The sequence below is a fragment of the Barbus barbus genome (genome assembly GCF_936440315.1).
Source record: "Barbus barbus genome assembly, chromosome: 25".
NCBI classification, from domain to species: Eukaryota; Metazoa; Chordata; class Actinopteri; order Cypriniformes; family Cyprinidae; genus Barbus; species Barbus barbus.
In genome coordinates, this window is record NC_136753.1 from 20,891,950 (window position 1) to 20,912,084 (window position 20,135).

Sequence of the window (20,135 nt, forward strand, 5' to 3'; positions counted from 1 at the left end):
AAAATAAAATATAAATATAATAAAATCTACATTGTGCAAAGCACTTAAAAGGTATATTTTGATTACAATCTGCAGGTAACTATGTGATAAATTGTATTAAGCATAATTAAATGGCTTAACTTAAAAGGTCAATTTTAGGATTGTAGGCCACACCTAAGCAAACCATGCTTAACTGGCAACAAGCAAAGACTAGCAGTGCTTTTCTTCAGAGAGTGAAGCATGACATGATTAACACATTTAGAACCTAAATAGACTTACATTTTTTACAGTTTAATTCTAGTAATCACAGTGTTTTGGTGCATGATCAGTGTATTACAATAATAGTTTACAATAACCTCAAGAGAAACAAAACTCTGAGCACATTATAACTGCAAACCTTTATGAAATAACTGGAAATCTGATTTTTGTAATAAAAAGGAGTCTCTAGGCATTTTGTTTTGTCATATTTTTATTAATGTTTTATTTAAATACCAAAAAGTAGGAATTTAAAAATGCATCAGTTGCTAAAAATAGGACTTTGTGTCTTGTAAAGGGCATTTCGAATAGAAAACGAACAACCAAAAGATTCTGACCATTTAACTAAAAAACACACACACAAAATCAATGACAATAAAAAGAGAACAACACAATAGCAGTCATACAGCTTTGGCATTAAGTGGTAGCATTAAAAGGCCCATTTTCTCAACCAAAAATAGGTTTGAGCATCGAAAACTTACTTTCTCATTTATTTATTTAATCCAGTTGTTTTTCTCGTATATTTTAATTTAATTAAAGGCATTTCATTTGAAATCACTTCATAATGCACTCTGTTTCAACATGACCAAATCTCACTGATTTACACTAAATGTGAACATGACCGAAAAAAGAGGAAGCTTGCATAATGAGTTGTCGTAAAAGTCAGTTTTGTGTATCCTAACGCGGAACACTTCTCCCATTCTGTATGTCTAGAAAAAGTAACACTGACAATATCCACTGCAATACCATCTTGTGCGCTCTGTTTTGTTTTTCTCCATCTCTCCTATACTGTGTTCATTTTCGCAGCTGTTGAGGTCCCAGCATGACTTTATTGATGAAGTTCACAATGGCCGTGGATGGCTGCTCTGGGTCCAGCTCTGCAAACAGGTGACACACGTTTCCCAAACCACCGCTGCGCCGTGCAACAAATCCAAACATCCTATAGAAAACAGCTAGATATCAGAAATCACAGCAGATTGTTCACTTAAAAACCCTTTTCTTCATTTGTTTCATATCACTGGCTTATTCTGAGTGGCATAAAAAGATATACACTTGTCTCACTCCTAAATGTACACATTTGGGAATAAACCTCCTGAAAGCACAAGAAATGCTACAATGAAAAAGAATATAGAGCTGTATAAGTAGAAGCACTTACTTGCAGGAAGCGTTATCAGCATCAGTCCACCTGGCGCACACACACACACACACACACACACACACAGAGGCTAAGCAACATGTACAAGCAGAGCAAGTAAGAGAGAAGCATAAAAGAGGGTAGGAGAGCCTTTGTGCAAAAGATGAAAAAAAAAATAGTACGTTGACAGCCTTAGCTCAGCATAAGAGGCAAACCACCTTCTCTAGACTACGTTCAAAGCATATATGTTGTCTTGGCCATACATTAGTATGATGTAGATTGGATTCCATCTTTAATGTTACCTTTGATCCAGTGGATCCACACTGCTGAAAGTCACACTGTGAATAGGGTAATGTCGCCTGAAAAACAGTCTATATAAAGAAAAAAAGAAAGAGATAAAGAGTGAGGTCTGTTTTTACTTTTCAGTGTCTCTGATTAATGTTTTGGATATGAGCCATACAGGCCTGTAGTTTACTTGAATAGCTAAAATAAGTAACTTTAATCTCATATTTGAAGGATTGTGCTAAAAATATGCTTGGGGAGTGATATTAATAAGCAAAACAAAAGTGTTGTTGGACATATGTGTTTGTACCTGCGCTGGTTATCAGTGAGGGTGATGCCCTGTGTGGACACTTTGAAGTGGACGACTGTTGGTGAAGGACGAGGGTCCTGGGTCAAAATGCACTTGGTTGCTTTGGAGACGGCTTGCGGGCCAGTCAAAGATTCCGTTTCCACTGAGTTTAGGTAGAGAACATTACAAGCTGACAATGAGAGAGAAAATAACAAAGAATATTAGAGAGGGTAAGAGGTCATTTATTACTATTTAATGAGGAATATTGAATATAATACACTATGAGATTTATCATCAAACTTTTTTATTTAGCAATAATGATCAAAAGTGACAGTAATATGTTGACATTTTTACAACATTTCAAATGTATCTTTGCCAGCATAGATAAAAAAAAATTAAAATAGAAAACAGTTATTTTAAATTGTAAAAATATTTCACAGTAGTACTTTTTTGTACTGTATTTTGATCAAATAAATACAGCATTGGTGAGCAAGAGACTCACCTGCCCCCTGTTTTAATAGGTTTGCAGCTGTGCTGGTATTAGTTCCACTTTGCAACTCTTGCAATTCTCCTACAAGATCTGTAACACAAACACATACAAATCAGGCAGATATTACACACTGAGTATGAAAAAATATTCATTGTTGTATTTTAACTTGTCTGTATGACCTCTATCTGGGATTCGTAGAACACAAGGAAGAGACACAGGAGTAATGGAGTGTTGATACACCAGAGCAGAGAGGGAGCCTGGATGAAAAGAATCATCAGAATTAAATCAATAGGGGGTGCTGTTTTCAACAAAGAAAATCATTCATAAACAGGGCATAATCTTTTTTTTTTTTTGTGTGTCTCACCAAAATACGTTTCATTTTGACAGCCTTTGATCTTCACTCCTTTAGGACCGCTCTCAATCAGGAAGTGCCTAACTAGCTGCTCCTGTGGGTTGCCCGTCTCTCCATGGTTACTAGCGTGGGCTGGAGGTGTGCTGACTTTCAGGGCCAACCCATATGCGCCTTGGAATGAATTACTATCCCTAATGAGGAACCTGCCAGGCTCCTTATCTTTTAATACTGCGATGGCTAAATGGGGAAAGAGATACTTCTGTTAATAGAGTGGCAGGAATATTTATGTAATGTACATCACATCCTAAAAAATGATTTACTACAACTAGATTTAAGAGATGTGATGGTATGATGAGGTGTTGAGATTTATTTTATTGTGTTGCTATGAAGTTGCTAGGGTGTTCTTATGAGGTTGCTCATAAGTCATCCACCAGATGAAAATCATTCATCTGTTGACTGCTTAAAAAAAAAAAAAAAAACCGTATTAGTTTTAATTTTAGTATTAATTTATTATTATATATTTTATTTATATTACAATTTATTATGTATATTTACATATTATTTAGTCATTCAAATTATTATGATTTATTAATCATATTGGTTTAAATTTTGACCAATACAATAAATCGATAATTATTGTAATTTTATTACCAATAACCGATAAAAAGCTGATATTAAACTTTGGTCACACTTTAGTTTGGCGACCAATTCTCAGTATTAACTAACTATTATTACGACTTTTGCCTGAGTAAACTCCTAATTTTCTGCTTACTAATAGTTAGTAAGGTAGTTGTTACTAAATAGTAAAAACTAAAATCAATTGTTTTAAATATTACAAGTGAATTTGTCATCACAATGTTATAAAGTACAGTATGAAAAATGGACTTCCATTTTAAGATTTGCTCAAATTTAAAATTTATCACCACATAAAGAACTAATACTGTAACTCTAAAACTAACAATACTTATTGTATTGCTAAACAAATAAAATTGACTTGTTACTAAATTATTAGTGTTCTTAAAGATTAACTTTAGGTGCGCATTAGATAACATCTAAATGTCAAAACAGGGAAAATGAGCATATGCAAATAAATATCTAATATCAACCTATACCAATAAATCAAAGAAATTTCTAATGGTATTGACATATTGTCCACTACTAATAATATACCATAGTAAAACTGTAGCACAGAAGGCTACAATGCTATATTGAACAAAGTTAATGTCATGGGTCCGAATGGCAGAGAATACATATAGGCCCACAACAAAATGCATAAATGTAAATAACACTGAAGTAAGCACTACTAAAAATGCAGATGTTCTCACCCTGGTCTCTGGAGATGCCAGGTTTATACCAGTACTTGGAGCTGTCTTGGACAAACTTAGAGCTGAGGCGGTTCTCTACCTCCTCCATGCCACTAGAGGGAGGAGTTACTTTGCATTTAGATGTGGGAGGCAATTCATTGGTAGTAGTGGAGAAGGACACATGGAACTGGGTGGAGGAAGTAGAAGGCTTTCCAGCTGATTTTATTGAGGAACTGCCAGTGCAATCAGACACATTGTGGAGGGGGGATGAGCGTTGTTTTTCAGGGAGAGGAGGTTGGGGTAAGGAAGCTGGGATGGTGATCTCAGTGTAGCCTGTATATGGTACATGAGGCACCGTCAGAAGAGGGTAGCTGTATGATGCTATAGGAAATGAGGGTGTGACGTAGCCGTCTGGGTCAGGGGGCGATGCTGTCAGGTCACTGTTGCTGCTTTCCTCATTGCTGTCGGTTAAGGGATCATGCTTTGAAATGCTTTGCCTTTCAGCATTTATGTTAAATGAAGGGAATTCAGAGGCAGAGCTTCTCTCTGAAGAACAAAGAGAAGGTTGAGGACTTGTTGAGGTTGAAGTTGAGGTGTAGCAAGAGCCAGGGTGCTCCGCTTTATCCTGTTCTGATTCTGGGATGCAGGTGTTGAGAGGTCTGTGGTTGTGTGTTTGTACTTGCACTGACTCCACAACCTTGGATGACAGTGGGTTAATAATGAGAATGGTGTTAGTTGTAGAATCTGTGACGGGTGTTTTCTTCATATTTTCCGCTGCTCCACTGACAGCCGAGACAACAGTGATCAGAGACCCAGGGAAAGTTTTACCATCTGGAGCTTTACTTTTCATTTGTTCTCCCACCTCCATTGATCTCCTGTTAGAATACACAGTGGAATTTAGGTTGATAGTACAGTAAATTCTATGTACAAAATAAACGGTGGCTACGAGATTAATAAGAGATTAATGTACATGAAGAAACAATTACCTATGAGGAGAAAGGGCTTTAATGTGACTTTTATCAGCATCTAAACACACAAAATAGAATGAACAACAGATTAGATTAGAGAAGCAGAAGAAACTGAAAGTTAAAGGGATAGTTCACCCAAAAATGAAAATTCTGACATCATTTAAAACATTTAGTCATATGGACTATTTGTGTTAGATTTATGGTACAGTTCTTCCCCTATAGAGCAGCATGTACATTCTACAAAGTACCTTTTTTGTGTTCCACAAAATAAGAAAAAAAAAAAACTAGTTTTGATAACTTAAGGGTGATGAACAGAAGCTTTTTTGTTTTGTTTTTGGGTTCTGGCATTATTGCACAATTATTTCTATTATATACATTTAATAATAATAAAAAGTTGTTTTAGGAATGCATTGGTTGTTATAATTTGTCTACAAACTGTGTCAATGTGATTACCATTAATGCCATGCTGACTCTCTTCAGGTGAAGCATTGTTGGGATTGGCTCGTTTTGGAGATGGAGTGATAGCAATGGGGGAGGAGTTTGGGGAATGACTGATGGAGGAGTATCCAGGACTCTCTCTGAACGGGTGTGGAGAACAAGGACAGGGTGGATGAGGGCTGTGGTAGCCACTGCTTTGGGGGCTGGGATATGGACTAAGTGGTGTAATATGTTCAGGTTGGGGGTCTGAAACATATACGGGTTGATCTTGTTTTGGGACAGCATGTCCATATGATAACATTACTGGTGACACTGCTAGTTTGTGCCGCCAATATTCAGCCTCTTGAACTCCCTCCCAATGAGACTTTGCCCTTCCATCCCTCCAGTGCATAGGCCCCTCCCTCCTAATCCCAAACTCCGCCTCTCTAGACCAAGGAAGAACTTCTAATTCTCTGCCTCGTAAAGAATGGAGGGCAACGTCCTCTCGTAAGCGAGAACAGTCTCTGCAGGAGCACGATGTTGGCGGAGTCATGCTGTAACGTAATTCTCGGTATGGACTGGAGACCAGTGACTGATTAGGGGTTAGGGAAGGAGGGATATGGGCGGAGTAATGAAACACAGGACATGCCTCCCCAGAGTAAAACGCACGTGTCTGTACTGGAAGTGTGTGGGAACGGGAGGACTGAGAGTGGGAAAGTGGCGAATGAAGGTGGGTTTCTTGAGTGGGATATGAGTACATGTGCCTGACAGTTTCTGGGCAGGGATGGTGCAGATATCGCCCTCTCTCCCATAAAATATCAGGCTGGGATACACACAAGTCTCGGACTGGCAGTGGGGCGGTTCGGCTGCAGGGAAGTGTGTGGTGTTTGGGATGGAGAGTTTGTGCAAGCGCATGTGGGTTGGTCAGGTCTGGATCACAGAATGAATGAGTATGGGAAAATGGGCGACCATAACAAGACTGAACAGGCCTATCCGGTCTAACGGGAGAGCAGTCGCCATCGTCAAGAATTGCAGTTTCTCTGTGTTTTTCCCTGTCTTCGTCCTTCTCTCTTTTTTCTCTTAGAGGTGGAGAGAGGGATTCGGGTGGTGCTGAGGAGCAACTTGCGTCTTTGCTGAGCGAAAGAGGCTGGATGGAGAGATGAATGGGAGGAGTAGAGGAGGAATGAGTAGGTGAATGTGTGGAGGTTTTGAAGGAAGTCTGGTATCCGCTGGGACTGGACCCTAGTGCTCGACGCTTCTTCACTTGAGCATACAGACTACCGTCCAAAGGCCCACGTGTGTGGCTGATATCTACAGATCACAGGATAGACAAAAAACATATTATTCACAGTTACATGAATATGGAGTGTATGAAAAAAAGTATTTTTTTGTCCCAGAATGCAATTTCAACCAAATAAATGATTCTCTGAAAAAAATATAGAAATAATACAACTAATATAAAAATATTAGTTGTATTATTAAATTAAATTAAGATGTTTTTGAGTCAGATAAATGCTGCAATTGCAGATCATCTGGTAGTGTTGCATTATAGGACATTTTCCTCTTAAAATAGCTTAAACATATAAGTTTGGGGTCTACGGAAGCGTATTGCATTCACTTGAGGAAAAAAAATCTACTCTGTTTTTCTGAATTAACGAGTTAATTATCTCAGAATTACGAGATAATTTTTCATGAAAAAAAAGTTTTTGCTCTGTTTTTCTGAATTAATTACTTAATTATCTCAGAATTACGAGATAATCTTTCATGAAAAAAGTTTTTGCTCTGTTTTTTTTAATTAACGAGTTAATTATCTCAGAATTACGAGATAATTAAGTCATTAATTCAGAAAAACAGAGCAAAAACTTTTTTTTTTCATTAAAAATGATCTCGTAATTCTGAGATAATTAACTCGTTAATTCAGAAAAACAGAGTAGATTTTTTTTCCTCAAGTGAATGCAATACGCTTCCGTAGGGGTCAGTATGATTTTCTTTTTTTAAAACTGAATGATTATATCTCCATCACAGGAATAAATTACATTTTAAAATATATTAAACTAGAAAACATTTTGAAAGCTCTGAGAATAAAAGACAAGCATGGATCCAAGATATAAATATGGATATTTCATTAGATGACTGGAATACAATTTGTTTAAATACACAAACACAAACTTTGAGCTCTCGTTTGAGACTCTTACAATATAATTGGGTAATGAGAACATTGATCTGTGTTTTAAATGCAATAAGCTTCAAGGTACATTTTTCCATTGTGTGTGGGAATGTGAGGAGGTGCAGAAGTTTTGGGTTGGGGGTGATTCAATATGTTTCTCAATTTACTTCCTCTCCAATTCCTCTATGTCCTGTATTATGTGTATTGAGTATGTATGAAGACAATTGCACTTTGTCCACTAAAGAAAGAAAGTTGGATTTGGATTTGTGTCTATTACAAGCAAGACATTCTATTGCCCTGTGCTGGAAAAATACCATTTGCCCTTCCATTGGACTATGGCTGAAAAACGTAATAGCATATTTGGCTCTTGAAAAGCTTACGTATGTAATAAGAAAGAAACCCTCTGAATTTTGTGATATCTGGGAGGTGTTTTTGAACTTTGTTAAAAATTGAGATATTGAAGAAGTTTTAGATGTGTGAAGTTCTGGAATGTAAGAAGTTTTTTTTTTTTTAAACCTGTCTGGGGTAAGTTTTGGGGAATGATGTTGTGTTTTTTGAAAAACTTTGTAAAAACTCAATATAGATATGTTATACAAAATAGAAAACATTTTTATTTTAAATTGTAAGACCATTCCACAATATTAATGTTTTAAAAGTATTTTACATAATTGCATATTTTGTGTGTGCATAAGAGAACATTAAAAAACACTTAAACAAATCTTATCAATCCCTAACATTTGAACAGTATAGTTATGTTTTATCAGCAACTTGTACTGTAGCCAACAATTTTTTAGGTTAGTTTGATTGTAATTCAAGTTCTTGTAGCCTGACATGATACTGGTTTTGGGATAGACTGAGTGCACATACCCTCAACACTATCCTCACAGTGAAGGTTAAAGTTTTCATACGAGTCCCAGTGCACAATGGGATCTGCAGTGCCGTAATCCACAGATACTCCTGGGTCATTTCCCTGTACCTCTCCACCTAAAATACATAAAACACACATATAGCATTAAGACAGAGTTAATGGAGGGAGGGATGGAGAAATAGTGCAGTTGATAGATGTGTACCTCTTCTTTGCGGGCCAGTAGAAAACAGCAGCTCCACTGTTGTGTCTGCAGGGAAACGGTCATCTACACACAAATCATAACACAGAAAACACACTTTATCCCTCTGCTTTTGAGCAGTCGAGGCAATGGAGGGGGCAGTCAAACAAACAGTGCCGGTATGTGTTTACCTGTGCAAGCATGGTCAAGTTCTCTTTTGCCAAAAGCAAGCTGAGACCCATGAAGACTACAGGTGTGAAACTGGATTCTGAACACACACTCTCTCTTACACACATCTGAGAGACGGTGATAACACTTCACCTAAGGACAGACAATAAGAAGCAGTTTTACTGAGGAAAACACGGTGCTTTTGTAGTCAAAATGTGGTGCTTCTCTCAACTCACCTACACATTGCTTGCTTGGGTGTTGAAGGTAGTTTTTAGGACATTGATATGTGGTTTCTAAGGCGTTCTGAGTGTAAAATCTTGCTATGCGGATGAGAGGGTGTTGTTCTGACTGACACACATACATAGAGCACATCACATATGGTAAACATGAAGCTGAAATGTGCGTGCGTCATGCAAGAGAACCAATGAGGTTAGTTCTTGCATGTGATGAACACATGAGCACATTTCAGATTGTGTTTATGTTTACCATGTGTGACCCTGGACCACAAAACATAAGGGTCAGTTTTTCGAAATTGAGATTTTACATCATCTGAAAGCTGAACAAATGAGCTTCCCACTGATGTATAGTTCGTTATGATAGGACAATATTTGGCCGAGATACAACTATTTGAAATCTGAGGGTGCAAAAAAGTCCAAATACTGAGAAAATTGCCTTTAAAGTTGTCCAAATGAAGTTCTTAGGAAGTACTTACGGTAGGAAATTTACAAAATATCTTCATGGAACATGATCTTTACTTAATGTCCTAATGATTTTTGGCATAAAAGAAAAATTGATCATTTTGACCCATACAATGTATTTTTGGCTATTGCTACAAATATACCCCAGCGACTTAAGACTGGTTTTGTGGTCCAGGGTCACATATATAATTTGCTCTATGTATGTTTATTTATATGTGAACTAAAGCCTAAATTAAATCTGTTCATCATATAAAGTGAGCATATATCTTAACAAGAACTCTCAGTTCATATGGATTAATTTCTTTGACACCTTTATGACCTTTTTAGATCTTCACCTAACCTGGACTTCTAATGGAGGGACATAAACAGGTCTCATTAAAATTAACCAAACCAAAGTCTTGGAATGACAAAAGGGTGAGGGAATTATTATATAAATTTTTGGGTGAACTATCACTTTAAATATGGTCATTTAATAATGTGGTGATGTTTTTGAATATGTATTTAAATTTTTTCTCCCTTCAAAGCAGTGGCTAGCGAGCAGGTTATAGGAAAATCTTATATAACAAGAATGTTTCAGTGTTCTTACCAGGATGTCTCCCTTCAGCAGTAGAGCTGGTTCAATATTCACACACAGCGCCTTACTGTTAGGGCTCTGAATATCACTGTAACACAAATAAAAAAAAAAGTATGAAATTTCATTTTTTTATAGAACAGTCAAGAGAGGACATAACATGATGAAAAGAAGAGAGGAGAAGTGTGATTTGGACACACTGTGAGCCAGAGCTGGCTAGGCAGGACTTTTGGCTGGATTTAGAGGGGCTTTGGACACTTTTCAGCTGGATAGTTTGGGAGACCAGCTTGTTGACCAGTTAAACCAGCATGGCATGGCTCAGAGACTAACTACACCATTTTAGCCAGAACTTAAGATCATCTTAAGCCAGCTTTGAGCAGCTTAAACCAACAAGATATTTATTTTTGCGGGGTTGAGCTCCAGAGGTCAATATATCAGGCTGCACGCAGTGACCACCATGCCACAGTGCTGAAAAACATAATCATCCAACTTAATGAGACTGACAAAATAGACCCACTTACTATTTGCCTGAAGAATAGATCAGCTGCAATGACTGATAGATCTTCAGAAAGGGAGAGTAACCTGCAAAATGCAATGAATAATATGGGGAAACAAAATTAAAGGGCTACCCAAAAAAGAAAATTCTATCATCATTTTCTCATTCTCATGTCGTTCCAAACCTGTATGACTGAAGAAAGTCATACAGGTGAGTAAATTATGATTTCATTTTTACTTCAACTATCACCTCAACACATTTTAATTTAAAATATTCATGCATATTTCTGTTGTGTTTTCCTCAAAATCAGTTCAGACAATACAAAATAAGGCCTGATTATGATTGAACAGGTTGTGTACCTCCTCCTGACTGGTAGTTGAGCAAAGCTGGAATATGAATTTGATGCAGGAACAGAGGGGAGCTGTTCATCTTTATTGCACCCGAGAGGAGACCGGCAAAATAATATATATACCTGCAATGACAGAGAGAACATCATGACCAAACTAGAACAAGTTATTCTGGAACAAACGGAAATAAAGGTTAGTCATACCTGTTCTGAGATGGCTGGAGAGAGGAAGAGATTTTATCTTCATAAAATTTCCTCATGGCAACTGTCGAGAGAGCCTGATCTGCCCTGCACACATACATACAGAAAAAGTCAAGTGTAATTACAATAAAATGTTCCCAAAGGCACTGCATAACAGCTTTAATGATTTTGAAAGAAGTCTCCTATGTTCACCAAGGCTGCATTTTTGATCAAAAATACTGTAATATTATAAAATAATATTACAAATTAAAATAACATCTTTCTAATTAATATTTTTAAAATGTAATTTATTTCTGTGATAGAAAAGCTCAAAAGAATAGCACTTGTTCAAAACAAAAATCTAGATTTAATGAGTCCTTGCTGAATAAAACTTGGTGTACCCATTGAATAACTGGTTAATGTGTTTGAGCTTGTGTGTGTGTGTGTGTATATACCCAGCTGATATCTTGCTATAATGCATGTAAGCTGCTACAATCACCCCTGTTTTTCCTTTGTTGCCCTGAGAAATTGACAGGTAGATTAAAAGGAAAACAGACAGAAGAAAAAATATATATTATTGTTAATACTAATATATTATTATTAATACTAATATTGGGTCATCTTTTCTATGAAACAAAAATTTTATACAATTTAAATTCTGTCATTATTTACAAATCAATATTGGACCAGACTGACACGCTGACAGTAATCTGGTCACAAAGTTTAACAGCCCACTAGAGGGGAGGATTGAGAGTTGTATGGACTTCTTTTATGATACTTTTATAGTGCTTTCTGTAGTTTCAGTACCAATTCATTGTAACGGCATGGATAAGAGAATACATTAGTCTAAACTTTTCCATTAGAAAGGCAGTCATTTGAGTTTGGAATGACTTTAGACTAAGTAAATGGTGACAGAATCTCATTTTTGGATGATCTATTCCTTTAATAAGACTGATGACATTTACACACTTTTATCTCTTATATATTAAATATTAAATATCAAATAACTTTTGATCTCAACCTTGCAGTGCAGTACAACCACATTCTGGGGGTCAGAGTTAAGCCAGTTCTCCATGGTTTTGCACACAGCGCATATTTTATCAAGGGACGGGGCATGTAGATCAGGCCATCCAAACTCCTCCACCTGAGGCAGGGGAAGGGGTCATCCCAGAAATACAGAAACAAAGGAATACATCAAAACAAGCCAGCTATAGACTGACTTTTAATTCAAGATATATGCAAATCTAGTTAATGGAATAATATATTCAAAGCCGCTTTTAATAAAACAGCAAGAAGATACCTTTGGATTTAGTCTGCAGATGTCATGGCGTTTCTCTGACAGATTTATAAGCTGAGAAGTAACAGAGACATAAGAGTGATAATTCACGTGGGTTTAAAACTCAACAATGATGAAACAGAAATACAACTGACCAAAAACTTGTCTTGATGTTTAGATTTCAACATGGCCGCCACTTCCTTAAGGTTAGCGCTGTAGCGCTGTTCTTCCAGGTCAGACAGGTAGAGGACAGAGATGATACGCTCAGTTATGTAGGTCAGGTCGAAGTCTAAATGACTGCCCATCAACTTCTCCATAACACTTTCCATTTTGTCTCTACAGTGAAACACCGAACAAACACAAGAAAGTCACACTCAAATACAAACAAAAGAAGCAGGGCACCCTAAAAAAATGATGATTTTCATATAACATGAATTTGAGGGGTGACAGATTATTACTCTTTGAGTGACTTTTTTCTTGAATTCATAACAAAAGTTGCTGTTAGCTTCATCAAATGTTCTCTTACCTGGGAGGAATGGACATCTGGTTTTGAAATGGGGGCTAGGAATGATCAGAGTTAAAGGAATGTGAATAAAAAGCAGGCAGACATGGTACAGACATTTCTTTTAAATTGTAAAACACACTTAGTAATTCCTTTAACCTTCCTATTCCGATAATAATGGCTCTTTTTATAGTTGACTCCAATTATACCTTTGCAAAAATAATGGTAATTTTGAAATTAACCTCATATTTCCCTACAAATTGTTTTAATATGTTCCCAGCAGAAAGAAATGACAGAAGCCTGCTGAAGAAGGCATGCACTTTTCAGAAATATCACTATTATCTAATATAATTACAGTGTTTTTAGTCCATTTGACCTCAGTAAAAATACATGGTAAAATATATACTGTATAAGAAACTGAAAGGAAACAACCAACAGTAAAGATGTCTATAGTGTGTATATTAATCAGAAAATCATGTGAGTATGCACTGCATTTATTTATGTTTTATACCTGGGGTCTCTGGGACCCCAAAAATAAGTAATGTTGCATTTTAAAGGTGGAACTACTAAATGTAGAAAAAGATCACATATTCAATTATCCACAAGTTGAATAAACTCAAAAATAAATCTAGTTGCTTCTGAATTTTACAGTGCAGGGGATTTTGTGTATAATCAGTTCTCATAAGATTCATAAACTCTTAGCTAAATTCATTCAAGTAAATGTAATACAGATGCAATGTTAAGTATGACCTTTAAGATATATGTTAAAAACAACTTGGGGTTGAGAAAGACAAAGGTGAGAAAGATTAAACACATGGTAACCAAGTGTTTGATGCATGATTCGGAAGGTTTAGACATCAGAGACCATATAAGAGACACATACCAGCCTCTTACATACACACACACAGCTAGCATGCTTTGGGGCCACTGGGTGACTCTCCATTTTAAGACATCCTCTCTGTCCTCATTAGGTTATTATCACACCAGGGGACATCTGGTACTGTTTAACACCGTCTGTGATTGTGTGTGTGCACATATTTGCACACATTCACTTTGCTTCCTTCTCAGTAATTAGTTTAGACATAACATTTTAACTTACAGACTCTAACACAAATGGCTTTGAATATGGCTGCAATACCATTTTGTTAGTATATGCAATTAAATGAACAGTTGTGGATGTAACCATATATTCAAGAGGTGTAAATCAAACCGAAGCGTTTCAGAATCTGTCAATGGAAAACCTAAACAGACCATCATTCTGGTGGGAATAAGTGTATAAAGGGAAACAAAAGCAGCTGATCTCTCCGTCCAGGACGGATGAAATGCCTGCTGGCTTCATGAACTATTTCCACTACTCTATTTCAGATGATCAGCTGGCCTGAGCCTCTGATTATGAGTCTGTTTGTAGGAGTATTTTTCACAATGTAAGTCACGAATGTTCACTGCATTGCTGCCTTAAATTTAAGTAGAAGCAATTTTGTTCATTATTTGAGCTCTGACTTTGGATTGCCCTGCTGGAAAATCCAACTGTCGGAAGTTGAAACTAACAGGTTGCTATAACATAATGCTAAAACCATATTACAGTGCAGACAAAACAAATCCTTTATGAGGGATGAGGAAACACACTGGGGTTCATTAACTACATCCTGTTTTAGTAGGTAAGAAGTAATTGCAAGTGACACAGACACCATCAAACGCTTACACACAATCACTAAACAAACATAAAGGTACATATTCATATATTATAAACCTTAACTACCATCTGATTGTATCTCTGTCATGTGTCAGTGTGTCTTACACTCTTGTCTCTAATTTTATTTCATATATTGCTGATTCTCTCTTTTCTACTGTATTTTTCTTTGTGCCAAACAGATTATCTCACTACAAACACAAATACTATCCGAAATGAAAAGTACACTAAGTACACCTTACATTTCCCAAAAGCAAAATGAATTACCTCTTTGATGCCCTTTTATAAAAGGAAAAGTGTCTGTACCTTTCTCAGATGAGTCCAGTTTTCTAGAGTTCCTATAGCCCACACACAAGTGCTCTCCTCTCTTTCTGATCCTCTCACTCTATTGCTCCCACCCAACTCTTCCTCTCTCTCTCGCTCTAAAACCAGGGCATGGACTGTAAAAAGTATTCAAGTTAATGATGCTTAAAAATCTACCTGTGTCCTGTCCTGTTACTGTCTTTCTGTTGCACTGTGGAGCTTCTATCACTACAACAAATTCCTTGTATGTGTAAACATACTTGGCCAATAAAGCTCACTCTGATTCTGATTCTGATTCTGAAATGTTCAAATATTTACTTGATTGTTGTACTCTTTCATAGTTAGTTCATAATGTCTGCATAAATTACTTGAACTGGATAAAGGTCTCACAGTTAATGCATTTCCTATTATAATTTGCTACTGACTTTGTTATCATTATCATAGTACATGCTAGCTCAAGATCATTGAGTATTAACAGATGCAACAACACATTTTTAATAATATATTACTAAATGTTGAAATTAGCCTAATATTAACTAAGATTAATATATGCTTTAGAAGACATTTTCATCATTCATGTTAACATGTATGTTAACAACTGGAACCTCTTTGTAAAGTGTTACTTGTATCATATTCTATGTTTTAAGCCAAACCAACTAGAATTTCAGTGGTTCTTGTACTCTAACACCATTCATCTTTCTTCTAGCATGCACTGGGGTATGAATAATTATGGATGCATTGTTTTGACACTTTTTCTTTTTCTTAAAATAAGGAGTAAATAAGATGAAACTGTTGCCTTAGCTTTATTTATTTGTTTTTAATAATAAGATTTATTTTTACTGTGATGAGAAAAAGTAAAAGAGAAAGAAAGTGAGCAGGAGAAATAATAAGAAATAGAAGGAGAGAAAGAGAGGAACAGCTGTGGTGTGTAGCGTGCGGATACACTGGTGTATATCTGTATGATGCACTGTTGGCATTCAGTGACTGATTGCAGTTTCTATTAATACCAAAGATAACATAACTCATCTGAATTAGACCTATTTGTACTGTATTTGAGAGTGACACACATCACAAGACCAAAAGCCACTAAGATAAACACGTCGCTACAAGGACCCATACAGTCACTGACAACGAGAATGCATAGTTTTCTGCCATTTCTTTAGTGGTTAAAGCCAAATCAAGCAATCACTAGCCAAAGTTTAGCTATATCCACTGTACTTCATAAGAGGCATAAAGTTGTAACAGCATTTCAGCTGTAAGAGAAATAATCTTACCTTTTCCTCGCATTTCTTATGAACTGCAGTATTACACTCTGCAAGGAAAATATGTTTATTACATTAATAAATATTGATCTGCATGTGGGGTCAGGATTTGCCTATGTGGGGACCAAAAGTCCCACAAGGATGGTAAAACCTCAAATCACCTACATTTTCTGGAGCAGTTAAGTGCCCGTGAGGAAATGGCTTAATAAATATAAAAATATAAATAAGAGGAAATATCAGCTAATATTAGCCAAGTATGAAAACAACAGAAGTCAATATAAAGTCATTATAGTAAAAACAAATGTATGTTTTACCTCTGCAGTACATGCCATGGCTGTCGAGGGCTTGTCTGCAGACAACACAGTGGTGTTTCTTCTTGAAGTTCCTCTCTTTAAAGGAGTGTGAACCCATTTTCCCCAACTACATATATAAGCACACACATAAAGACCTCAAAATTATACAGCAGCAGATACTGTGGGATCTGTATGTATGTACATTTGGCTGAACTAAACCCAAACACATCTGTCAACCACAAACGTGATATTAAAGAGCACTGAGCACACATGTCCACACGCCCCCAGTTGTGGTGATATGAAGAGAATAAATCAATCACTCATATGGAAGTTATGAATGAAAATCATGTTTGTTTTGGTAATAGTGCTGTGATGATAGAACTGTTTAGGCACAATGAGTGATTTGACAATCATTTAATGATCATACTATATTCATGATCATATTCTATTCTATTCTATTCTATTCTATTCTATTCTAGGTGTTCTTCTAAAAATTCAACTATGTCCATGGTATACTGCCATCAAGTAATTTTTATGAATGACATTAACAAAGTGATGTTAAGTTCAATCTGTCTGTCTATCTATCTACACACACACACACACACACACACACATATACACACAAACACACACAGTGTATATATCTATATCTATCTATATATCACATCTAGATATCACATCACACACACATACAATCATACAAATAAAACAACTTTAACTCACTCTGTGAATAGCATTTACAACATTTTGTTGATAAAATTTCAGCAATGATTATAAAAACATATTTGGTAAAACATTTAAGATTTTTAATGTTGGAAAGAAAAGTATTTTATGCTCACCAGGTCTGCATTTAATTAATTAGAAAATACATTAGAAAGAGTACATTATTAGAATTTAAAATCATTTTTGAGCATATTTTAAAATGTAATTATTTTGTGATGGCAAAACTGTATTTTAGCAGTCATTACTCCAGTCTCCAGTCACATGATCTTTCAAAAATCCTTGTAATATACTGATTAGGTGTTTGAAAACAATTGTGCTGCTTAATACCTTGATAAAAAATTTTAGGATTCTTTGATGTGTAGAAAGTTAAAAAGAACAGCATTTATTTGTAACAGAAATCTTCTGTAGCAATCTAAATGTTTTTACTGTCATTCTTGATAAATTGTAATGCGTCCTTGCCGAATAAAAGTATTAATTTCTTTAAAAAACTACTGACCCCAAATCTGTGAACGGTAAAGTAGAGCTTCATAGCACATTGCTAGGTTTATCACTTAACAATGCTGCCATCTACAGACTGTAAATGGGAAGTAAACAATGGCTATGCTGTAAGCAGACTGGTGCGTAACTTCTTTAAGTTGTATTCCACAATGTCTAAAGACTTTTACGAAAAATATATATTTTCTACAATCATAGATGTTTTTTTTTTAAGAAAACAAAACAAACACATATACAGCAGTTCATTTATCAACTAGTTCAAAAGATCCATTCGTAGAGTTTATGTTTACATATGGCGAGCATGTGACAACCAGATATAAAACACAGATATAGCAAAACTTTGGTTTCATGCTTTTTTGTTTTAAAGCATGGTTTTAGATAAAGGACTTTTCAGCTCTCCTCCCTTCTCTCTCTCTCTCTCTCTCTTTCTCTCTCTCCAGCCAAAGTTTGGCTCATGGATAAAGCATTTCCCTCCACATATCCAACACACACAGAAACACAGCCTTCTCCTCATGCCTTCTCACTTCTCCTGCTTCTCCTCTGAAAAGTGCAGAACTGTTTAGGTTACTAGAATTCTCCCAATGTCAAATGAACATGCCATATGACAGAGCGAGAGAGACAAAAAGAGTTTTCTCTCTGCTACTGTTGCTTCTGACATTTTGAAATAAGAGTTTTGGCCCTGCTAATAGGAATTCTCTTACACTCACATACAGACTCACATTCCAGGCAGGAGTAGACGGGAACAGGTGGGAAGGCTGAGGTATGCTTCCACCGTCCCAGAATGCCACTGTCTATTTTTAACCAGTCTTTCTGTCCACAGGATCCCTAGGAAACGGATGTGTTTGTGTATATGCTTGCATGGGTGTGTTAATCTGGCTATTTGTCTGTGGTTATGGAATATATTTTCCTTTTTCTCTCTCAAGAGCACAGCACACATGGCATGTTAGTGTTTGCCACTGCTTAAAATGTGTTATGTGAAGTGGAAATGTTCTATTTACGTACATTTTCCATCCTATAGGCAAGTTTTCTAGGGGCACATAACATACTAAAGCTGTCTGACCCCAAAGAGTCAACCTACTGCCAAATGACGGACATGGAGGTGTTATTGTGAGTGAGTGTTTGTGTGTGGGAGGGGGGTGTTCATTCACAGGAATATCCTTTCAGAAATTATTCATCCTTAAAGCAAAATATAGCTTTACACTTGCAGTGTCTATTAAGATGCATTTTGAGCAATGACAGCAGTATAAACATTCATAACAGAACCACTTTATATTGACTGCTGACAGCACCTAAAATATAAACTTTATTCTGAAATCTTGATGTTGTTAATAAGTTATTATAACTATATAACAAAAATTATAGTCAATATAACTGTATCAGCCAGTATCCAGTCACATATAATATAATATAATTAATATATATGCTAACATATTGCAATAACATATAACATAGCTATAGTTTATGCATTTGGTATCATGAACTAAAAACAAAATTCTTTATATAATTTATTAATCTAGACTAATGTTAATTTGTGCACCATACATTTTAATGTTTCAGGCTGTAGAGAATGAACATCATATGAATTATGAATTAAGACTAATTATCAATGAACAACGGTATACCTAACATTAAACTAGATTAACAAATGCTATTTTTTTTTACTTTTGTTTTTTTAGTTCATAATACCTAATAATACCTTTAGTTCATAATCTAATGCTAATGAATGTAACCTTATTGTATAGTGTTACTAAGATAACTTGTATATAGTACATTAACATAATACATTATATAATGCAAGACATTATATAATACACAGATCATTAGTTAAAAAGTTACCAACAAATTCAAAATAAGTTGTATATGTTTTACATATGTTCTATATTGCACGTCAATTCAACAGATCCCTATTTGAAAACCTTGACTATAAATATGACTGCAATTATGTAATGATTTACAGAAGACATAAAACATAACCATTGAGGCAGACCCACTAAACTCATTACCTGGAGATCTTCTTACCTATATATGAACCCATGCACTCTCATACACACTCACTCTCTCTCACACACACACACACATACCTCTGTTAAGCTGAGAATCTCTGCATCCTCTGTGAGGTCTCGTGTTTTCGGGTTGTCTGAGGGCTGGGGATTCCTCTCTTTAACCCAACGCTGCTTGCTGAAGACACAACCCATTTTACTTGCTTTATTCCTACTTGGAAATCCTTTTCTTCTCCTCTTACACTTTCTTAGCCCTTCTTTTCCTTAGTCTTCAGTCCAGGTTGCTCCTTGTTTTACGTTTCCCTTGTCCTCAAGGACGTCTCCTTGTTCCTCAATGCCTTAGCGTCCAGTTCCAACACAGAATCCTGTCTCTCACACCTTCTTTTCCACACATTCTCTCCCACTTTCAAAGTCTCCTTCTCAGTGTCTCTCGGGGTGTCCTCCCTCT

General features: G+C 36.1%; 1 protein-coding gene across 2 annotated transcripts; it reads right to left on the reverse strand.

Moving 5' to 3' along the window:
• Positions 1 to 438: 438 nt before the first annotated feature.
• On the reverse strand, positions 439 to 20,135 carry LOC306844694 (tensin-2-like). Of its 2 annotated transcripts, XM_079377015.1 has the most exons (25): positions 19,769 to 20,135; positions 16,491 to 16,596; positions 16,189 to 16,226; positions 12,946 to 12,980; positions 12,575 to 12,755; positions 12,444 to 12,494; positions 12,165 to 12,287; positions 11,599 to 11,663; positions 11,168 to 11,251; positions 10,977 to 11,089; positions 10,643 to 10,703; positions 10,137 to 10,212; positions 8,876 to 9,005; positions 8,709 to 8,771; positions 8,506 to 8,622; positions 5,508 to 6,782; positions 5,073 to 5,112; positions 4,108 to 4,961; positions 2,795 to 3,019; positions 2,610 to 2,687; positions 2,443 to 2,520; positions 1,962 to 2,130; positions 1,672 to 1,740; positions 1,391 to 1,420; positions 440 to 1,174 (listed from the first exon to the last, which is right to left on the reverse strand). In XM_079377015.1, exons 1-25 carry the CDS (start codon positions 19,880 to 19,882, stop codon positions 1,030 to 1,032), a joined length of 4,320 nt encoding a protein of 1,439 aa, XP_079233141.1. In that variant the 5' UTR covers positions 19,883 to 20,135; the 3' UTR covers positions 440 to 1,029. The 2 variants fall into 2 exon arrangements, with proteins under 2 accessions (XP_079233142.1, XP_079233141.1); XM_079377016.1 differs by lacking the exon at positions 1,391 to 1,420 and having other exon boundaries at positions 439 to 1,174; positions 19,769 to 20,130.

Excerpts from the sequence above, each read along its gene's own strand:
- LOC306844694 (XM_079377015.1), bottom strand. The coding sequence starts at position 19,882 with ATGGGTTGTGTCTTCAGCAAGCAGCGTTGGGTTAAAGAGAGGAATCCC. Across the intron at positions 12,288-12,443 it reads TCTGCAGACTAAATCCAAAG|GTGGAGGAGTTTGGATGGCC; the intron begins GTATCTTCTTGC and ends CCCCTGCCTCAG. Across the intron at positions 11,090-11,167 it reads CTCCAGCCATCTCAGAACAG|GTATATATATTATTTTGCCG; the intron begins GTATGACTAACC and ends CTGTCATTGCAG.